This window comes from Anomaloglossus baeobatrachus, chromosome 12, assembly GCF_048569485.1.
Source record: "Anomaloglossus baeobatrachus isolate aAnoBae1 chromosome 12, aAnoBae1.hap1, whole genome shotgun sequence".
Lineage (NCBI taxonomy): Eukaryota > Metazoa > Chordata > Amphibia > Anura > Aromobatidae > Anomaloglossus > Anomaloglossus baeobatrachus.
Genome location: NC_134364.1, coordinates 89,544,064 through 89,567,049, shown reverse-complemented (window position 1 = coordinate 89,567,049; position 22,986 = coordinate 89,544,064). Strand labels below are relative to the sequence as shown.

The following is a 22,986-nucleotide window of genomic DNA, read 5'->3' as shown; positions in this document are numbered from 1 at the left end:
GCAGTTCATCCAGAGTGATCATGGGCCTCTTGGCTGCATCTCTGATCAGTCTTCTCCTTGTTTGAGATGAAAGTTTAGGGAGCTTTACACGCAACGACATTGCTAACGAGATGTTGTTGGGGTCACGGAATTTGTGACACACATCCAGCCTCGTTAGCGATGTTGTTGCGTGTGAAACGTACGAGCAACCGCTAACGATCAAAATTACTCACCTAATCGTTGATCGTTGACACATCGTTTGAATCCCAAATATCGTTGCTGTTGCAGGACGCAGGTTGTTCGTCGTTCCTGAGGCAGCACACATCGCTATGTGTGACACCCCAGGAACGAGGAACAACACCGTACCTGCGTCCTCCAGCAACAAGTTGGGCGTGTCTTTCTTTCGGCTGCTCTCCACCCCTCCGCTTCTATTGGACGGCTGCCGTGTGACGTCGCTGTAACGCCGCACGAACCGCTCCCTTAGAAAGGAGGCGGTTCGCCGGCCAGAGCGACGTCACTAGGCAGGTAAGTATGTGTGACGGGGGCTAACGATATTGTGCGCCACGGGCAGCGATTTGCACAGACGCACAACCGACGGGGGCAGGTGCGATCGGCAGCGACATCACTAGCGATGTCGATGCATGTAAAGTGGCCTTTTGGATGGACGGCCGGATCTTGGTAGAACTCTCAGTGGTATGATACTCCTTCCATTTCAATATGATCGCTTGCACAGTGCTGTTTGGGATGTTTAAAGTTTTGGTAATCTTTTTGTAACCAAATCCGGCTTTAAACTTCACAACAGTATCACGGACCTGCCTGTTGTGTTCCTTGGTATTCATGATGCTATCTGCGCTTTAAACAGAACACTGAGACTATCACAGAGCAGGGGCATTTATACGGAGACTTGATTACACACAGGTGGATTATATTTATCATCATCAGTCATTTAGGACAACATTGGATCATTCAGAGATCCTCAATGAACTTCTGGAGTGAGTTTGCTGCACTGAAAGTAAAGGGGATGAATAATATTGCAAGTCCCAATTTTCAGTTATTTCTTTTTAAAAAAAATTAAAATAACAATAAATTTCGTTCAACTTCACAATTGTGTCCACTTGTTGTTGATTCTTCATCATAACATTAACATTTTTATCTTTATGTTTGAAGCCTGAAATGTGGGAAAAGGTAGAAAAATTCAAGGGAGTCGAATACTTTCGCAAGGCACTGTATATAATAATAATATTTTTTCATTTATATAGTGCTGTTATTTCCACAGCGCTTTACATACAATGGCAACACTCTCTCAATTGGGGCTCACAATCTAGGTTCTCTATGAACATGTTTTTGGAGTGTGGGAGGAAACCGGAGTACCCGGAGGAAACCGACGCAAACACGCGAAGAACATACAAACTCCTTGGTGGGATTTGAACTCACGACCCCAGCACTGCAAGACTGCAGTACTAACCACTGAGGCACCGTGCCACCTGATATACAGGAGATGCCCAGGTTATACCAGCTGTGCATATATAATTATATACAGGAGATTCCCAGGTTATACCAGCTGTACATATATAATTATATACAGGAGATGCCCAGGTTATACCAGCTGTACATATATAATTATATACAGGAGATGCCCAGGTTATACCAGCTGTGCATATATAATTATATACAGGAGATGCCCAGGTTATACCAGCTGTGCATATATAATTATATACAGGAGATTCCCAGGTTATACCAGCTGTACATATATAATTATATACAGGAGATTCCCAGGTTATACCAGCTGTACATATATAATTATATACAGGAGATGCCCAGGTTATACCAGCTGTACATATATAATTATATACAGGAGATACTCAGGTTATACCAGCTGTACATATATAATTATATACAGGAGATGCCCAGGTTATACCAGCTATACATATATAATTATATACAGGAGATGCCCAGGTTATACCAGCTGTACATATATAATTATATACAGGAGATGCCCAGGTTATACCAGCTGTACATATATAATTATATACAGGAGATGCCCAGGTTATACCGGCTGTACATATATAATTATATACAGGAGATGCCCAGGTTATACCGGCTGTACATATATAATTATATACAGATGCCCAGGTTACACCAGCTGTATATATATAATTATATACAGGAGATGTCCAGGTTATACCAGCTGAACATATATAATTATATACAGGAGATGCCCAGTGTATACTAGCTGCACATATATAATTATATACAGGAGATGCCCAGGTTATACCAGCTGTACATATATAATTATATACAGGAGATGCCCAGGTTATACCAGCTGTACATATATAATTATATACAGGAGATGCCCAGGTTATACCAGCTGTACATATATAATTATATACAGGAGATGCCCAGGTTATACCGGCTGTACATATATAATTATATACAGGAGATGTCCAGGTTATACCGGCTGTACATATATAATTATATACAGGAGATGCCCAGGTTATACCAGCTGTACATATATAATTATATACAGGAGATGCCCAGGTTATACCAGCTGTACATATATAATTATATACAGGAGATGCCCAGGATATACCGGCTGTACATATATAATTATATACAGGAGATGCCCAGGTTATACCGGCTGTACATATATAATTATATACAGGAGATGTCCAGGTTATACCGGCTGTACATATATAATTATATACAGGAGATGCCCAGGTTATACCGGCTGTACATATATAATTATATACAGGAGATGCCCAGGTTATACCGGCTGTACATATATAATTATATACAGGAGATGTCCAGGTTATACCGGCTGTACATATATAATTATATACAGGAGATGTCCAGGTTATACCGGCTGTACATATATAATTATATACAGGAGATGCCCAGGTTATACCGGCTGTACATATATAATTATATACAAGAGATGCCCAGGTTATACCGGCTGTACATATATAATTATATACAGGAGATGTCCAGGTTATACCGGCTGTACATATATAATTATATACAGGAGATGCCCAGGTTATACCGGCTGTACATATATAATTATATACAGGAGATGCCCAGGTTATACCGGCTGTACATATATAATTATATACAGGAGATGACCAGGTTATACCAGCTGTACATATATAATTATATACAGGAGATGCCCAGGTTATACCGGCTGTACATATATAATTATATACAGGAGATGCCCAGGTTATACCGGCTGTACATATATAATTATATACAGTAGATGCCCAGGTTATACCGGCTGTACATATATAATTATATACAGGAGATGGCCAGGTTATACCGGCTGTACATATATAATTATATACAGGAGATGCCCAGGTTATACCAGCTGTATATATATATAATTATATACAGGAGATGCCCAGGTTATACCAGCTGTATATATATAATTATATACAGGAGATGCCCAGGTTATACCAGCTGTACATATATAATTATATACAGGAGATGCCGAGGTTATACCAGCTGTATATATATAATTATATACAGGAGATGCCCGGGTTATACCAGCTGTACATATATAATTATATACAGGAGATGCCCAGGTTATACCAGCTGTACATATATATAATTATATACAGGAGATGCCCAGGTTATACCAGCTGTACATATATAATTATATACAGGAGATTCCCAGGTTATACCAGCTGTACATATATATAATTATATACAGGAGATGCCCAGGTTATACCAGCTGTACATATATATAATTATATACAGGAGATGCCCAGGTTATACCAGCTGTACATATATAATTATATACAGGAGATGCCCAGGTTATACCAGCTGTACATATATAATTATATACAGGAGATTCCCAGGTTACACCAGCTGTACATATATAATTATATACAGTAGATGCCCAGGTTATACCGGCTGTACATATATAATTATATACAGGAGATGCCCAGGTTATACCGGCTGTACATATATAATTATATACAGGAGATGCCCAGGTTATACCAGCTGTATATATATATAATTATATACAGGAGATGCCCAGGTTATACCAGCTGTATATATATAATTATATACAGGAGATGCCCAGGTTATACCAGCTGTACATATATAATTATATACAGGAGATGCCGAGGTTATACCAGCTGTATATATATAATTATATACAGGAGATGCCCGGGTTATACCAGCTGTACATATATAATTATATACAGGAGATGCCCAGGTTATACCAGCTGTACATATATATAATTATATACAGGAGATGCCCAGGTTATACCAGCTGTACATATATAATTATATACAGGAGATTCCCAGGTTATACCAGCTGTACATATATATAATTATATACAGGAGATGCCCAGGTTATACCAGCTGTACATATATATAATTATATACAGGAGATGCCCAGGTTATACCAGCTGTACATATATAATTATATACAGGAGATGCCCAGGTTATACCAGCTGTACATATATAATTATATACAGGAGATTCCCAGGTTACACCAGCTGTACATATATATAATTATATACAGGAGATGCCCAGGTTATACCAGCTGTACATATATAATTATATATAGGAGATTCCCAGGTTATACCAGCTGTACATATATATAATTATATACAGGAGATGCCCAGGTTATACCAGCTGTACATATATAATTATATATAGGAGATGCCCAGGTTATACCAGCTGTACATATATAATTATATACAGGAGATGTCCAGGTTATACCAGCTGTACATATATAATTATATACAGGAGATTCCCAGGTTATACCAGCTGTACATATATATAATTATATACAGGAGATGCCCAGGTTATACCAGCTGTACATATATATATATAATTATATACAGGAGATGCCCAGGTTATACCAGCTGTACATATATATAATTATATACAGGAGATGCCCAGGTTATACCAGCTGTACATATATATAATTATATACAGGAGATGCCCAGGTTATACCAGCTGTACATATATATAATTATATACAGGAGATGCCCAGGTTATACCAGCTGTACATATATAATTATATACAGGAGATGCCCAGGTTATACCAGCTGTACATATATAATTATATACAGGAGATTCCCAGGTTATACCAGCTGTACATATATATAATTATATACAGGAGATGCCCAGGTTATACCAGATGTACATATATAATGATATACAGGAGATGCCCAGGTTATACCGGCTGTACATATATAATTATATACAGGAGATGCCCAGGTTATACCACCATACTCCATATACAGAAGATGTATAAAACTTATAATTGTTAGCGCTCACCTGGTGAGGTGGATTCACGAAAGTGCAAGTCTGGATGTACACATTGACCCAGGGTATTGGCACAGCAGGCTGAAAGGAACGTATGACAGTAAGGACCCGGACATCAAGCTATGCTGGAGAACAGGCAAACAATTGAGGCAGGACACACCGGAAGCCACAGAACCAGGAGGGCAGATGAAGAGGAAAACTGGAGGTCTGAAGCAGCACACAGCATAATGAGAACAGTCTCTAATTAAACAGGTTGTGACGCTTACAGCAAAAATACTGGGTTAACCAGCAGCAGATGCCTGCCCATAAGAGAAGTCAACGGAGTCTGTGAAGATGATGACCAAAGAAAAAAACTGGACGGTGGCAATCTCCAAACCAACAGCAACTGCACACATTACAATCTCAATGCTCAGATATTCAGGTGTGTGTAAATGGTCCTTAAAGGGCCTTGCATGATGATGTCATTGAGGAGGCACGCTGGGCAACTTGTAAAGATGACATGTAGCACAGCAAAGGGCAGCGGCCATAAGGTAAAAGAGCAGGGGCGGGCCAGAAGCCGAGACAGGTACATAACAATAACTAAGTACAACACCAAGAAATAAAGTTGTGGAATTCTGTAAATCACATGATTGAGACATGTTAATGATCTGCAAATGATGAAAAAAAATATAAAGAAAATGTTCAAAATATCTCGATTTATTCAGTATAGAATCCCAGCACTTGCAGCCTTGGTGGCTATTACAGAGATTATTGATGGTTGTCTGAGGAAGGTTCTGCTGCGCTGAATGCACCTAGGTAAATCGTCAAAATCTGCTGCTGGCAGCTACCTTTGCAATCGTCGACCAATAAGGTCCATGTGCTTAATGGGAGACAAGTCTGGTGATGCTGCAGGCCATAGGCTGAGAGGCATTTCCGGGGAGGTGGGTGTGAGTGTGCGTATGTCCTAACCGCATTACCCGTGGAACCTGTGCGGCGTGCACAGGCCCGGGAGGAGGAAGGAACAGGAGCACATGTGGACAGTCGCAGAACAGTGGGGAAGGACATGGTTGCATAGAAAAATATCTCCTGGGACCCTCTAAAGAAATGGCCGTACCACTGGTTCCATGATGAAAGCAATATAACGTTGAGCTGTTAAAGAGTAAATGGATTGGAGACTAGAGGGATTTTGTACATTATTCCAATTTCCACCCCACATCATAATCTTAGGAGTAGGACCAGGATTATGGCTCCTTGAGGGCATTGTGCATGTTGTCTCTAGACCAATCTTTGGCTACCGTTGCATCCACGACAAAAGTGGGACTCATCAATGAAGAAGACGCTTTTCCAGCCCAGCATTCATTGCCGTCAGGCTCTGGACTATGATAGCCTTTGAGACCAATGGAGCGAGGTCAATGAAGAGTATGGTAGTCAGACCCCACTCATCTTCATTCCATTAACACTAAAAGTTTGGCGTTACACCAGTGGTGCGTCTGTTGCGGAGGTACTGTTTTTCCTTGTGGATACCATTGAGCTGGTGTAGAGAGATTTATAGGTCAAGCAATGCTACCTGGGAAAATAGTAAACACTTTTTTTACATCATTCAATAGCTGTCACTAGAATGCTTTCTTTTTCAATGATATGATGGTATGTAAGAAAACTGGGTAACAACCAATATGTCCACCATGCAGGGGTCTCAAACAGGGATTTATCACTACATAAGTAGGTAGATATGTTTTTACATAATTTTATGTAGCGTGTAAAACCATAACTTTTAATATAGAGTGGGTATAAAGCATAGATCCATCTCAACCTATTCTCTTCACAGGAAAACAAATTCCCCTCTGTAATGCAAAATTTTGACATCCTCAATCTTTCTCTTTTACAGCTCCGCCCTCTTTCATTGAGACTCCACCTATATACGTAGAGGTTCGTATTGGGGACACCTTGACTCTCACGTGTGTCGCCAACGGGAACCCACAGCCGGTCGTCTCCTGGAAGCAGAATAATGCCAAGATACCAAGTGGAGACAAGATCAAGGCAAGTCAGGAGATTCACAAAGGGAGAGAGCCGTTATCAGAGCATCAGCCCAGATTATTTGGTTTTATGAGTAGCACTTGCTTTACTGCTATTAATAAAGGTGCTAAGCGTGGGAGGGAGCAACTGTTAAAGCTCCATCCCTGCTTTATTAGATTTTCATATGGTTTTATGAGTATCACATGCTTTACTGGTATTCATGAAGTTACTGAGAGTGGGAGAGAGTAATTGCCAGAGCTCGGCCCCTGCTTTATTAGATCTTTATGTGATTTTCATGATCACATGCTTTACTGCTATTAATAAAGGTGCTGAGCATGGGAGGGAGCAGTTGTCAGAGCTCTGCCCCTGCTTTATTAGATCTTTATGTGATTTTCATGATCACATGCTTTACTGCTATTAATAAAGGTGCTAAGCGTGGGAGGGAGCAACTGTTAAAGCTCCACCCCTGCTTTATTAGATCTTCATGTGGTTTTATGAGTAACATATACTTTACTGCTATTGATAAAGGTGCTAAGCATGGGAGGGAGCAAATATCAAAGCTCTGCCCCGGCTTTATTAGATCTTTATGTGGTTTTCATGATGACATGCTTTACTGCTATTAATAAAGGTGCTGAGCATGGGAGGGAGCAGTTGTCAGTGCACCCCCCTACTTATATACCGTAGATCTACACATGAATTTTATCAGTGTGCTTTTTGCTATTTAATATACTTGCCCAAATGAAAATAAGATAATTTTGTCTTTGATTTGGCATTTAGTCTAAACCCATATTCTGTGTAATGGTTTTTATTGACTTTTTTTCAATTTTTTTTTACCCTGTATCCTCCTGTTAATACTATTGGAAGTCTCTGGGAAGACATTGTGTTCACGGTAGCTTCCAGTAACTGGTACAGCAGGTGTGTAGCCGTATGTACACAGCGCACCCTTTCACGCCTATACTGCGGTGGGATGGATTCACGCTGTAGACAGTAAACACTAATGTGCTGTTGTTTTTGGAAGTCAGCTGTGTGGTCCCAGTATCGCCCTGTTTACTCAGAGCTCGCATTGTCTTCTGGCATTGTAACAATAGGCGACTGTGGCTCATTATACTGAGGATGGCGGATGCAGCTGTCTGTGGGTCACTGGCACCCTCTAGTGTCCACTGCTGGTATATTATAGTGCATAGTCAGCATTTAGAGCATTCACCAGACACTTTAATTAAAGGGGAACGTCATTGTTTGTTTTAAGACTAAAAATTATTGTTTTGTGCACTTGTTGAATTTTGACTGATGTATGATGTTTCTTTTATTTTTCCATTTTGTCTCCCTCTTGATGCACGTAGGTTAATAATGGATCTTTACGAATAGTTGGGGTGCAGCGCTCCCATGCCGGTGCCTACACATGTTATGCTGCTAGTGAAGAGGGAGAGGTGACCCACACAAGCCGTGTCCTGGTCCAAGGTATGAAGTGATAACACGTAATGTGGAGAGTGAGAAGACCCTGGTAAGTGCGTTGTAATCATTCCTGTACTTTGTGTGTAGGTCCGCCCATCATTGTCGTCCCTCCAGAAAACATCACCGTGAATGTTTCACAAGACGCCTTTCTGACCTGTCAGGCTGAGGCCTACCCCGCTAACCTCACCTACAGCTGGTTCCACGGAAATAGTAACGTCTATCTGCTCAGGTGATTTATGTGCTACTGCTCTATTTAAGCCCATGAAGAATGATACTTTCTGCTGTACCTAATACCATCATGTATGAAACTGTATTTTGTATCTAATCCCATCATGTGTGATACTGGCTGATGGACTGTGTGATTCAGTCTGTGTATTACTCTTCAACTCATGCGCAGGTTCTGGTTGCCCCTTACAAAGTGTGGACCCACTCGTAAATCCTATTTTTGTTATTTTCAGCCACCTCCAGTCACGGGTTCGCATCTTGGTGGACGGGAGTTTTCTGTTGCATCAGGTCACCCCAGAGGACACTGGGAAATACACTTGTATTCCCAGCAACGGGATGTGGAAGTCACCATCTGCCTCCGCCTATCTCACTGTGCTGCGTACGTACTGATGCCCTGATACCATGGCGTGGACATCGTTATCTGTGCATGTCACGTCCTGCTGAGCTGCACAACCTGCATTGGTTACGCTTGGTTTGTTACATCACCATTTTCTTTTTAGATCCTGCCTATGTGACTGAAATGCCGCCAGAAACCTTTCTGCCCATCGGAATGACAGGTGTTATCCGGTGTCCCACCAGAGCCAACCCACCATTGTTATTTGTCAACTGGACCAAGGATGGGATTCCTCTAGATCTTGACAAGGTATAAACCATGTGAGGTGTTGTGGTGGGACCGACAACTTTTTACATTTGATGTGAAGGCGGGGCTGACAACCTCTCACACGTATTATCGATGTGGGGCTGACAACCTCCCACACATAATATGGATGTGGGGCTGACAACCTCTCAGACATAATATGCAGGCTCTCTTTCTTAGTTTCCAGGATGGTATTTACAAGAGGATGGTTCTATCGTGGTGGCAATGGGTAATGACGATGCTCCCGGGACATACACATGTACTCCATATAACAGCTATGGCACAACCGGCATGTCATTGCCCACCATGGTCATTCTAAAGGTACAGTATACCACCAAGCTGTGTACATTGTCAATACTTGGATCCGTCTCTTTGTCTCATGGATTAACTTGTTATTAGGACCCTCCATCATTCATCGATCTCCCAAATGAGGAATATTTCCAGGATGTTGGGAGAGAGCTGATTGTTCCTTGCTCGGCATCTGGGGACCCTCTCCCCATGATCAACTGGATTAAGGTGAGACTAGAAGGCACAATTCATTTGTTTAAGCATTTGCTCCGATTATTCTCCTAGCTTACGATCTCTGTAGCTTTGTCGCATGCTTCTAAAGTGGCAGTACTCCTGTAACCTGCAGTAGGTTATCCACCAGATTTTCCTTGTCTTTTGCCCTCTGTCTTTAAAACTCTTCCATGGCTTGTTATGAAGTATCCTTCTTAGAGCATGAACTTTCCACCACCATGTTTTGATTTCTGGTGGAGATGGTGTTTTAGCTTATCCATTGTATTTTGGACTAAAGATAGGCATTCTGTCCTGCAGCTGGGGTTACCGGGAAAAAGCATTGCTCAAATGGACATCAATGGTAGCTTAGTATTTCGGCCACTTACTAAGGAGGAACATGGCGATTGGGAGTGCACCGCAGCCAACGATGTGGCAAGTATCAGTACGCGCACCACCATCTTCGTTTTGGGTAAGTTATCTGTGCAACCGATGGGCAGATATGTTTTAGATTGATGAAATGATGGACATATTTGTAAAGTGAGCAAGTTCATTTGAGAAATTAGTGTGCAAAATAATTTTTTTTCTCTACCTGAAAGAAGAGGAAAAATATGCCCATAGTATATTTAAAAAGCCGCAATGTAAATGTTACAAATACTACATAGTTCAGCTAATTGTAAAAATATAAAACATAGATCTACACATATATACGTACATACAAGCACTACTTATGCAGAGCATAGCAGCTGAATTGAGTTTGTCATTGGCTGCTGTGCTCTTCATACACTACTCACAAAAAGTTAGGGATATTTGGTTTTCTGGTGAAATTTATGGAAAACATAGAAAGTTCACAGTGATACAGTGCTACAGTGCTATTTTATCATGAAAGTACAGCCTCCTGCTGTTCATAAGTTATTGTCTGCTGAGGCAAGGCATCCCACTCTTCTTGAAGGGCCTCTGTGTGGAGCGGTGGTCAGGTACCCCTGCAGGCCGTGAAGGACGTAGACCACGCTGATGTAAACGATTTTGAATGGTCTGACGTGACACTTGGGTGCCTCTTGCCTCCCTTAAATGTGCATGTAGTTATGTGGAATTTATCATCCCGTTTCGAAGGACATTATTCACAATGAAGTGGTCATCAGTGTGGGATGTGGCCTAAGGACACTAACTTCTATGCCTCTCTGTGAATCTTCCAGTATCTCTGTGTCTCTATACAACCTCCTGAAGACACACTGTGACGCTCTAAGGTCAATGGCCACTTCCGTCTTGACCTTCCTGCTTGAATCCTTGCAATGGCGTAGTGCTGCTGATCAATTGTTAGGTGACATCTTGGTCTTATGATAACAAAATGGTAACAGCACGATGAGGAAGACTGTTTAAATTCAAATTCTAATTGAACGTCAAAATGTATTGGGCAATTCACGGATCAAACTCCTGTTGTGAATTTTGCCACCAAGTTTCTTGTTAGAGAAGAGTAAGTTGTGCAAAATGTACTGAAACATTGAACATGTGCATTCAGATTAGAGAAGGGCATTTTAGGATTATCCTGAAATTTCACCCAAAAGCCAAATATCCCTAATTTTTTGTGACTAGTGTATAATGCCATTAATTTCATAGTGTTATACAGGCATCATCATCACCGACTAGGACTCACAATCTAATAGACTAGGGCTCACAATCTAAATTCCTTACCTGTAGGTCTTTGGAGTGTGGGAGAAAACCGGACAACCCATAGAAAACCCTCACAGACACAGAGAGAGCATATAAACTCCTTGTAGATGTACTAGGTGGGATTTGAACCCAGGACCCCAGCACTGCAAAGCAACAGTGCTAACCACTGAGCCACCGTGCTAGCTTCTAACCCTTTTTAACATTTTCATGATTTTCACTTTCCATACATAAGCAGAAAAAAAAAATCTTTTAGGCCTAAAACACACTTCCGCAAAAAAAACGTACGTGTCTTACTGTCCGTTTTTTGGGTCCGTGTTCCGTTTTTTAGGGGCGTTTCTCCGGTACGTATGACATCCGTGTTGATGGCGTATGCTGTCCGTGTGTGCGTGTGGAATGATCGTGTGTGCGTGTGGCATGAACGCGTAGTGTACGTGGAATGTTCATGTTTGTGATGCACAATGTCGTTTATAGATGTCGGCTGACAGCAGACAGAGTTGCGCGATGAGAATGAACTCGGGTGAACTTCACCCGACTTCATTGTCATGCCGCAGCTCTGACTGTGTTGCGTCCTGATTAGCGGTCACCTGTGCAGGATTCACCGGTGACCGCTAATCCACTGAGTGACTGAAGTGAGCAGCCCTCTCTCATACTCATCGATCCCCGATGCGGCGCTGCTCAGCTGTTATTAAAACTCCGGCGGCTTTAACTATTTTGAAAAAGCTGGCCGCTCATTAATCAATCTCGTATTCCCTGCTTTCACCGCCCACAGGCGCCTGTGATTGGTTGCAGTCAGACACGCCCCCCACGCTGAGTGACAGCTGTGTCACTGCACCCAATCACAGCAGCCGGTGGGTGTGTCTATACTGTGCAGTAAAATAAATAATTAAAAAAAAACGGCGTGCGGTCCCCCCCAATTTTAATACCAGCCAGATAAAGCCATACGGCTGAAGGCTGGTATTCTCAGGATGGGGAGCTCCACGTTATGGGGAGCCCCCCAGCCTAACAATATCAGTCAGCAGCCGCCCAGAATGGCCGCATCCATTAGATGCGACTGTTCTGGGACTGTACCCGGCTCTTCCCGATTTGCCCTGGTGCGTTGGCAAATCGGGGTAATAAGGAGTTAATGGCAGCCCATAGCTGCCACTAAATCCTAGATTAATCATGTCAGGCGTCTCCCCGAGATACCTTCCATGATTAATCTGTAAGTTTCAGTAAATAAACACACACACCCGAACAAATCCTTGATTAGAAATAAAAAACACAAACACATTCCCTGGTTCACCAATTTAATCAGCCCCAAAAAGCCCTCCATGTCCGGCGTAATCCAGGATGGTCCAGCGTCGCTTCCAGCTCTGCTGCATGAAGGTGACCGGAGCAGCAGCAGACACCGCCGCTCCTGTCAGCTCCACACGGCAACTGAAGACAGCCGCTAGATCAGCTGAGCTGTCACTAAGGTTACCCACGGCCACCGCTGGATACAGCTGATTGTGCTACTCACCTCAGTTGCCGCGTGGAGCTGACAGGAGCGGCGGTGTCTGCTGCTGCTCCCGTCACCTTCATGCAGCAGAGCTAGAAGTCATGCTGGACCATCCTGGATTACGCCGGACATGGAGGGCTTTTTGGGGCCCAACGCACCAGGGCAAATCGGGAAGAGCCGGGTACAGTCCCAGAACAGTCGCATCTAATGGATGCGGCCATTCTGGGCGGCTGCTGACTGATATTGTTAGGCTGGGGGGCTCCCCTTCAGGCTCTAGTTACTCTCTAGTTGGTATTGAAACCATCTGCGGTAGTTCCAGTGTTCCTGGCTTGTCATGCGCAGTGCAGTCTCTCAGCAACTTCCTGCCATCATAGCTCCACTCTGCCTCCACCTCTCACAGAGCATATATTATACTCCTGTAAGGTTTCCTAACTAATCAACTTTATCTTCTGCCATCAACATCAGTTTAGCTGGCTGTTTCTTTCTATATCATTGTTAGCTGGTTTCTAGCAGAGCTCTACTCTACTGCACGTCTACACAACTTAGATTGTAATAACTAGACAGTGCAAAGCAATGTTTGATGCCTTCTGCTGATGGATCAGTGATGTGAAACTGCAAATGTTACTCTTTTGATGCATATGGCAGAAGATACTCCTCTCCATGACTGCTGTTTTTGGTAGCTGCACTTTGATAAAAAAAAAAATATACACAAGAAAAAAAAGTGATCAAAACAATGCATCTTCCTATGGTATCAATAAAAACATCACGTTACATAGGTTGAATAAAGACCTAGGTCCATCTAGTTCAACCTTTGTCCACCAATTCTACATTTTGTCACTAAGTAATTTATAACCGACAATGTTGTGTGTACTGAGGAAATCATCCAGCCTTTTTTAAAAGTAGGTGCCATTACTACCTCTTGTGGTAGGGCATTCCACAGTCTGACTGCTCTAACTGTAAAGAACCCTTTCCTATTTAGCTGCCAGAATCGCTTTTCTCCCACTCGTAGTGTATGCACCCTGGTCCTTAATATTGTCTTTGGAAGGAATATGTCATGTGCCAGTCCTTTATATTGACCACACATGTATTTATACATATAAATGAGATCTCCTCTGAGACGTCTTTTTTCTAAGCTAAACATCTCTATCTTTTTCAACCTCTCATCATACAGACGGCCTTCATTCCTTGTAGTAGTCTAGTTACCGCCTTTGAAGTGACTGTAACTTCTGAATGTCCTTTTTAAAAAGTAGAGCCCAAAACTGGATCCCATATTCCAGATGTGGCCTTACAAGTGCTTTATAGAGGGGTAACAATACGTTGGGATCACGGGATCTCATCTCTCTTTCTATACACCCTAAAATCTTGTTTGCTTTAGCAGCTGCTGCCTGACATTGAGTGCTGCTGCTGCTCAGCTTATTTGTAATAAGAATCCCCAAGTCCTTCTCGTGGTCTATAGTCCTGAGTTTACTTCCATTTAATGTATACGCAGCTATAGGATTACTCCGTCCTAGGTGCATTGCTTTACATTTATCAACATTAAATCTCATTTGCCAAGTATCAGCCCATTCTGACATCTTATCCAGATCTTTTTATAATATTGTACCATCAAGGTCAGTTTTTACATAAAAAACAAGCCATCACACAGCTCCATGTATGTAAAAATAAAAAGTAAAAATAAAAAGTCTTCCAGGTATCAGAAAATGGCGACACAATGCTTTCATGTGGTGTGAAGCCATAATATAAAAATTTAAAAAATAAATTAGCTTTTTAAGTTCCTCTTTGCTAAGTGTTTTGCCCTCTAATTACGGTACATAAGATAGTTAAAATTATAAGATAACTAATCATTTCTTTCCTTTCTTTTCACCTTCAGGCACCAGCCCTCATGTGGTGAGCAATGTTACGGCCCAGGCACTGGTATCTGCGGTGAACATCAGCTGGTTGGCAGGTTTCGATGGAGGGTATTTCCAGCGGTTCAGCGTTTGGTATGCTCCGCTGTGAGTCTTTTTCCTACTAACATAGGACAGAGATGTATCTTTGTTTATACACGGCTGCCTGGCATAGGGGCCACTTCCACTGTCCTGCGACAAAAATCAAATGTATCATGACCGGTCCACTCCACGTTACCACTTATATTTACTTTCCCACCACATAAAAAAAACTATGGGACAATATATTTTTTTACATTTTTTGCTGTTAAAAAAAAAATCACAAAGAAAAAATTGCTATAGTTATTTTTGCATTTTTAAGATATAATGGGACCTGTTGGTTATCCTCTGGATTCACTGGAAGCTGGGTACATCACTGGTGACGCATGGCTCAAATGTGTCATGAGACAGCAATTATTTAATGTACAATGACTGGGCTTACAATATGGCTGCTTATTTTTCCGTTGCATATGAGCGTCATTTTATAGAGTATGTATACGTTGGGAGTGTTAGAACAAAACAACCCCTTTTTATGTGCAACATTCTAGTAAATGTCAGAGGGGTTCCTCCATTCTGTTCCTTTACCGAAGCCTATTAGATAATTTAGCCTGCAAGTTACAAGATGACTCTTATTAAAGAGGATCTGTCACTTGCTGAAAAAAATTGAGTTAACTACCTTATAAAAATGCGTGAGCTCCCCTGATTCTGTCATTCTTTTCTGTTTTGCAATGTGTTGCTCCACTGCAGAGATATTCACATTTGTTGCTTTTTGGAGCGTGTTATGTGACATCTTTGTTTGTAGTGCACTAAAGGGTGCTTTACACGCTGCGACATCGCTAACGATATATCGTCGGGGTCACGTCAGTAGTGACACACATCTGACACCGTTAGCGACATCGCAGCGTGTGACACCAAGGAGCGACGATCAATGAGCGCAAAAACGTGAAAAATTGTTGCTCGTTGACACGTCGCTCCTTTTCCAAATATCGTTGCTGCTGCAGGTACGATGTTGTTCGTCGTTCCTGCGGCAGCACACATCGTTGTGTGTGACACCGCAGGAACGACAAACATCTCCTTACCTGCGTCCACCGACAATGTGGAAGGAAGGAGGTGGGCGGCATGTTCCGGCCGCTCATCTCCTCCCCTCCTCTGCTATTGGACGGCTGCCGTGTGACGTCGCTGTGACACCACACGAACTACCCCCCTTAGAAAGGAGGCGGATCGCCGGCCAGAGCGACGTCACAGGGAAGGTAAGTGCGTGTGACGGGTGTTAGCGATGTTGTGCGCCACGGGCACTGATTTGCCCGTGACGCACAACCGACGGGGGCGGGTACGCTCGCTAGCAATACCGGTACCGATATCGCAGCGTGTAAAGTACCCTTTAGGCTTTTAACATTGCACTTAGGCTTTTAACATTCCCTCTCATTCGCTGCCAATCACAGCTCGGCAGCTGATCTAGCAGTCTCAGATGCGCAGAGATGGAAAGGGAGAAGTTAAAGTGTATGTCGCCAGAGAAGACTGAAGAAACACCCAGTTCATCTGGAGGAAGAGATGTCACTTAGGGCTCTTCAAAAGCGACAAATGTGAATATCTTTGCAATGGAGCGATGCATCGTAAAATTAAAAAAAAGCAGAAGAGTCACAGCAGTTCAGGGAATTTTTACCAGGTGTTTAATTTATTTTAGCAAGTGACAGGTCCTCTTTAAACCTGCCATTGAGGTTTCTTAGAAACATTTACGTCCTATCCTAGGAACATTAAAACCAAGACAAACCTGCCCATATTTGAGTGGAGATTTAGCCAAGAACAAAACCAGATTTACCAGGATTATTTTAGGGAAATTGGGAATGTTGACATCTATGAGCTCTAGATTGTATAGCTAGTCAATTTTTTTCACATGTGTATAGGTGACAAATTTTTGTGAGAACTATAATGACGAATGTCAATGATACATGTAGTATATAGATCGTAAATCAGTTTGTAAATTATAGAGGATTATAGGTGTCATGGTGGTATTGGAGATAGCTGGGTACAGGGGCTCATATACTGGCCCTCAGGGTAGGGGGCCCTGGCTAACCCTGTGCTCACCGTTACCTCTGTATGTAAGGATGTCTGAGACGCCTTCTTGGCCCTGCTCCTGACCAGCCCTGATCTCATAGCTCCTACCCCAAGGGAGGGCCGAGACAAGAGTGTGATTAAATCTACAGAGATAGACAAATGGGAAATCAAAACTCTATTTCACAGCACGCTCACACAGAGGTATACGACAATAAAAGATAAGGAGGAAAATAAGATCAGGGAGGAAACAACATGACAACAAAAGAATTCCACAACTCCAAGCAACATAATCATCAGCAGGACTGGGAAACACCAGCACACAGACCAACACATCAGTAACCTATAGTCGGTATGAGAAGACAGTTTCCAACATCTTAATAAGGTGGGGAGTAATTGTGATAGGTTTCCAACAAAATGTGATCCCAGAGGTAACCAACAGACTAGCAGAGGTTAACTCTTGCTAGCCTGACCATGAATGAGCACACAGCTGGTTGACGCCTGGGCCTGCCTGCGTAGCTCAGAAACTCCAGAAAAAACAAAGGGTGGAGTGTCACAATCTGTAGTGTGAACAGCATCTGATGCCGCCCTGACAATTGGCGAGTTTTGAGTTTTTACTGCGTGCGACAGTAGATTACTTTTACAGGTACTTTATAAATGTAACAAAACACAAATCTATAATTTTTTGGTAAACATTTTTCTGTACAGCAGATTCATCTCTCTAACTCAGTACTAAGCTAACCAAGTAGTCTGTTTAGTGAATGTAGATAAGGGACTATTTACACAACAAAGATCAAATTATTGGCAAAAAATGGGGAGTGGGCTTTAACATTAAACGTTTGTAATAAAAAAAAAAAACAACAATATTTAAAAATGTATTTCAGTTTGTACTAAATTGTTCCATTTTCATTAAAAAGAAAACAAATTTGATTGCTTTTCTATAGAACATTGTTTGCTATACTTTCAGTGCTTAAATTTCTTTATATGCCCCATTGGCTATAAATTAATTATTACTGGATTTTGAGCTTCTGTTGTGAAAACTAGTCCCCAATTAAAAAAAAGCAAACAAAAAAAATATATTAAAGGGATTTCCTTGTTAATCCAAAATTTGGGAACCGTGTCCAAAATCTTAGGTTTACACTAACTTGCCGTAAAATTACAAACAAAAAAAGCATCTAAGGTCTTCTTTTAATTACCTCTTTCCATGCACTGCAATTTTATCATCTTAAAGAAACTCCTTTAATATATGATCATGTCTGATGATAGATCCTGCTTAAGGGCAACCCCACCTGAATGTCATTAAAACATTTGGCATTAATGTGTGAGAAGGACGATGTCACCGAATGACTTCTGCTGGTGAAGCTCAGCAGGAGCAGATCAGATTAATGTATAGAATTGTGGGGAAAAAGTTCAGGGGTCCAGTAGGTGGTCCTATATGTGACTGACAAGTATTTCAATATGAAGACTTATACACAGATGTTTGTCAGTTACTGTGCAGGACTGCCCACTGGACTCCTAAGCCTATTTTTATCAATAAAATACAATTTCTACTGAATCTTTCTCCAATAACTATATAGCAATGTTCTCTGTTCCTCCTGCTGCCTGCAGATCAAACACCCCGTTCAACGTAACACAATCCAATTAAGAACAGGCATCAGTCATGTCCAATCTGTTTGGCAGCAGTGGTATCCTGCTTCTTGTATCAAGCTCTCTGTAATCATTGTTGGATATCTCTTGTGCTGCTGTCAGGGTAAAGCGGGTGTCACACGGCCACCATGAATGGATCTCCCTCTCGGCGCCGGTTGGAGCCAGTTCCTTGGTGGTGGAGAACCTGCAGGCAGACTGTCCCTACCAGTTCAGTGTTCTGTCTCAGAATAAGCTGGGCAGCGGTCCGTTCAGTGAGATAGTGACTGCCTCTCCTCTCAGTGAGTATACAGTAGAGAATAGATGCTGCTATTCTCCATCTACCGTCCTCTTTCCTTGTTGCCAGTGGTCTCCCTTCTTTCCGTCTCACAGCCCTTAGTCTCTTTCTTTGTCTTCAATACTCACTACTATTTTGGCCTCTCAGGTGTCCCACCCACCACATTGCCTCCTCCTGTACCCACCACAGACTCTAGAGATACCCTCACGCCTCCTCGCTTCCTGGCTGCCAACGAGACGTCCCGCGGAGTTCTGCTGACTTGGGTGCCTCCTCTGCGATCCTTGTATCCTCTACGTGGATATGGCCTGGAGTGTCGGCGAGATGAAGGAGACTGGGAGCTTCTTGATGATGCCATACCTACAACACAGACTCAGCTGCTTGTTCCCGGACTGGTCAAGGTGAGAAATGGATGGAGAGGCACGAATTTTCAAGGGAAGTGCTTATGTCATTATAAGTGGACCATAGACACATGGACAATTATACCAATGTGATCAATAATGAGCACGGACATACTTGTGGTAGTCTTACACCTGCTGATGTCAGTGGAATAATATTTAGTTCCCCTATAAACCAATCTGTTATCTCCTATGAAATGTGTGTTTATAGGGCATAACATATAATTTTGATTGAGTGGAGTCTGAGCTTTAGGGCACGCATCCTCATCCAAAAAAGAAACAATGATCCCTTTGTCTCCAGACCAGCTTAATTCAGACCCCCTTTAAATCGGACACCAGGCCTCCTAAATTAAAACCTCACAACCCCTCAAAATCAAACCCCAGACTGTACCTCTTTACATAATTTAGATTTCAGACCATACCTTTTCAATTTAAAGGTGTATTTCAGTAGGAAAAAGTTATCGCCTATCCACAGTAAAGCTGAAAACTTCCATATTGGTGGGGGCCAACAGCTGAGACCCACAATAATAGCTATGACGGCATATTTATCCTTATTAGAAGTACACTAACACCGATCCATTCAGAGTAAAGCGCGTATAAAAAATTACTAGAGCACTGGTTGTACTGTGGCTCCATTGTAATGAGGTAAAAGTGTTCTGGTGAAATCCTGCGGATAGGTGATAACTTCTTCCAACAGGAATACTAATTCATTTCAGACCAAACTCCTTTTACTTAATTCAGACCTAGGACCAGCCCCCCTCTACTTCATTCAGACCTCAGAGCAGACCCCCTCTACTTCATCCAGACCTCAGAACAGACTCCCTCTACTTCATTCAGACCTCAGACCAGACTCCTTCTACTTAATCAAGACCTCAGACTAGACTCCCTCTACTTAAATAAGACCTTGTACCAGACCCCTCTATTTAATCCAGACCACAGACCAGACTCCCTCTAGTTTATCCAGACCTCAGACCAGACTCCCTCTACTTAATCCAGACCTTAGACCAAACTCTCACTACTTAATTAAAACCTTGTGCCAGACCCCCTCTACTTAATCCATACCTTAGACCAGACTTCCTCTACTTAATCCAGACCTCAGACCAGACTCATTCTACTTAATCCAGACCTCAGTCCAGACTCCCTCTACTTAATCCAGACCTCAGACCAGACTGCCTTTACTTAATCCAGACCTCAGACCAGACTACCTCTACTTAATCTGGGTCTCAGATCACACCTTCTCTACTTAATTTAGACCTAGTACCAAACCCCCTCTATTTAATTCAGTCTTCAGACCAGACTCCCTCTAATTAATTCAGATTTAGGAAAAGGCCCCCCTATTTAATCCAGACCTCAGACCAGATCGCCTCTACTTAATTCAGGCCTAGGACCAGTCCCCCTACTTAATCCAGACCAGACTGCCTTTATTTAATTCAGACCTAGGACCAGACCCCCCCCTACTTAATTCAGACCTCAGACCAGATTCCCTCTACTTAATCCAGACCTCAGACCAGACTCACTGTACTTAATCCACAGCTCAGACCAAACTCCCTCTACTTAATTCAGACCTAGGAAACGACACCTTTACTTAATCCAGACCTCAGACCAGACTCCCCTTAATTAATTCAGACCTAAAACCAGACCCCCCCCCATACTTAATTCAGACCTCAGACCAGACTCCCTCTACTTAATTCAGATCTAGGACCAGACCCACAACTTAATCCAGACCTCAGACCAGATCCCCTCTACTTAATTCAGACCTCAGATCAGATTCCTTCTACTTAATTCAGAACCAAACGTTCAAAAGAAGAGTGTCAATCCAAGAGAGGACTAAAAAATGAAAATGTGTCCTTCTGTTCCAGTGTCCATACCCAGATACTGTTACAAAAAACATCCTGATTCTGTCCACACTTCTGCTATATCATTTGGATGATAGAAAGCCCTATGTCAATACATGTGATAGCGAGTCTGCAGGGTCCTGGCAACTAATGCCCAAGGTCCAGGTTCGAAACCATGGTCTGCAAGTTGAGGGCAACTGCAGTAGAAGGAAATATCTCCTTAGTATGGCATTCGAGACAGTTTGCCATTTTTTATTCTGTTGTATTGATGTGTCGGTACATTATGGGATCCATAATAGGGTCCTGTCCATGAGAACTTTTATTTTAGAGGTCCAGGTCTAAATACTTGTTGATATAGTTATGTCTATATTGAACTCATCATAAGCCTCTTGGTTCTTGGCCCTTTAATTGCTCATGACTGAGAAATTTGCTCCCAAAGTAAAATACAATTTTTCTTCTTTTCCAGGATGCCATGTACGAGTTTCGTTTAGTGGCGTTTGCCGGAGATTACATCAGCGATCCCAGTAATTCTGTCAATATCTCTACAGCAGGTGAGTGGATGAGACATACGAGTCTTATTATATTTGCACAGAAAATGACTACATTAAAAATATATAAATAATAATAATTAAAAACAAAAAATACAAATTAATAAAATATATTACAGACTCCTGCCCTGGCATAAATGGTGTAACTTTTTCGAGAATTAGTAGTCTGTACCATGCAGGTACTTCCAAATCTTTACACTATCCTAATGGAATTTGCCACTGGATGGCGCTACACTCTAATACGATGATGCCAGATCCATTTATCTACAGGAATCCTATAAGGAACATGCATTACAGTTCAGGATTGCGAGTTGTTCTTTTAACCTTTCAATAAAGATTTTGTTGGGTTTTTTTTTTTTTTGCTTGTTAAAGAAAAAAAAAAACTTTTTTGCTTTTTAAACTTTTGTGAACTTTTATTTTTTACTTTGTACCTGATGTATCTGTGTTGTGAGGGTTCGAGGGTTACGGAACACTACATATATATGGTTTGAGCATCATTTAATTAACATCCTTTAAAGATGAAGTTCTAATGTTAGCAGAGATATCAATGTAGAAAGAATGGCTTTGGATTAAAATGCTGTGGCACTATGAGTAATTGTGTTTATCGAGCTCCATATTTGACACAACAGTTTGTCGCTCTGCTTTCTTACTACTATATACTGTACACCGGGTAGAGAAATAAGAGTTTATTAAAAATTCGATAAACTGTTAGCTTCAGGAGCTTAAAAGAGTGAGAAAAGACGAAGCTCCTCTTGACCACAAGCCATATTTACTGCAACAACATCTGGCAGGCGCACAAAACATGGTGAAGACGACCCGTTTTAAAAATTGAGTTATAGCGAGAGGCTCCAAGGAAAATGGGGTCAGTGTGATGAAGTCAATTAGTTTTTTATGGCATTACAGAGAATACACATTTAGATTTTTTTAAATTTTTATAACTTTACCAATGTGTTAAATTTATTTCTTTATTTTTATTTTTAAATTAAATAAATTATATAAAAATTGTTCAGAAGGGCCCAAGCCTGTTGACTTTCCGTCAATCTTGGCCTTTGATAGGTTACTTGTCAATCTTCCTGTACGGAGATGGACTTGGCCACTAATAACT

At 41.8% G+C, this 22,986-nt stretch overlaps 1 protein-coding gene and 1 long non-coding RNA gene across 4 annotated transcripts in view; one reads left to right on the top strand and one right to left on the bottom strand.

Annotated features, from left to right (window-relative positions):
• LOC142257480 (uncharacterized) overlaps positions 1-22,986 on the bottom strand; it is a 259,149-nt gene that overhangs the window by 86,933 nt on the left and 149,230 nt on the right. The window lies entirely within an intron of this gene.
• The window catches only part of IGSF9 (immunoglobulin superfamily member 9), an 81,539-nt gene that overhangs the window by 44,884 nt on the left and 13,669 nt on the right, over positions 1-22,986 (top strand). Inside the window, exons 5-16 of one of the 3 annotated variants that reach the window (XM_075329606.1) lie at positions 7,121-7,272; positions 8,589-8,706; positions 8,788-8,929; positions 9,159-9,304; positions 9,426-9,568; positions 9,743-9,883; positions 9,962-10,078; positions 10,379-10,529; positions 15,076-15,187; positions 18,932-19,107; positions 19,251-19,501; positions 21,800-21,884. In XM_075329606.1, coding sequence (XP_075185721.1) covers positions 7,121-7,272; positions 8,589-8,706; positions 8,788-8,929; positions 9,159-9,304; positions 9,426-9,568; positions 9,743-9,883; positions 9,962-10,078; positions 10,379-10,529; positions 15,076-15,187; positions 18,932-19,107; positions 19,251-19,501; positions 21,800-21,884 — 1,734 coding nt within the window. Of the gene's footprint in view, positions 1-7,120; positions 7,273-8,588; positions 8,707-8,787; positions 8,930-9,158; positions 9,305-9,425; positions 9,569-9,742; positions 9,884-9,961; positions 10,079-10,378; positions 10,530-15,075; positions 15,200-18,931; positions 19,108-19,250; positions 19,502-21,799; positions 21,885-22,986 lie in introns of all 3 variants that reach the window. The other 2 variants (XM_075329607.1, XM_075329605.1) reach the window with 2 other exon arrangements.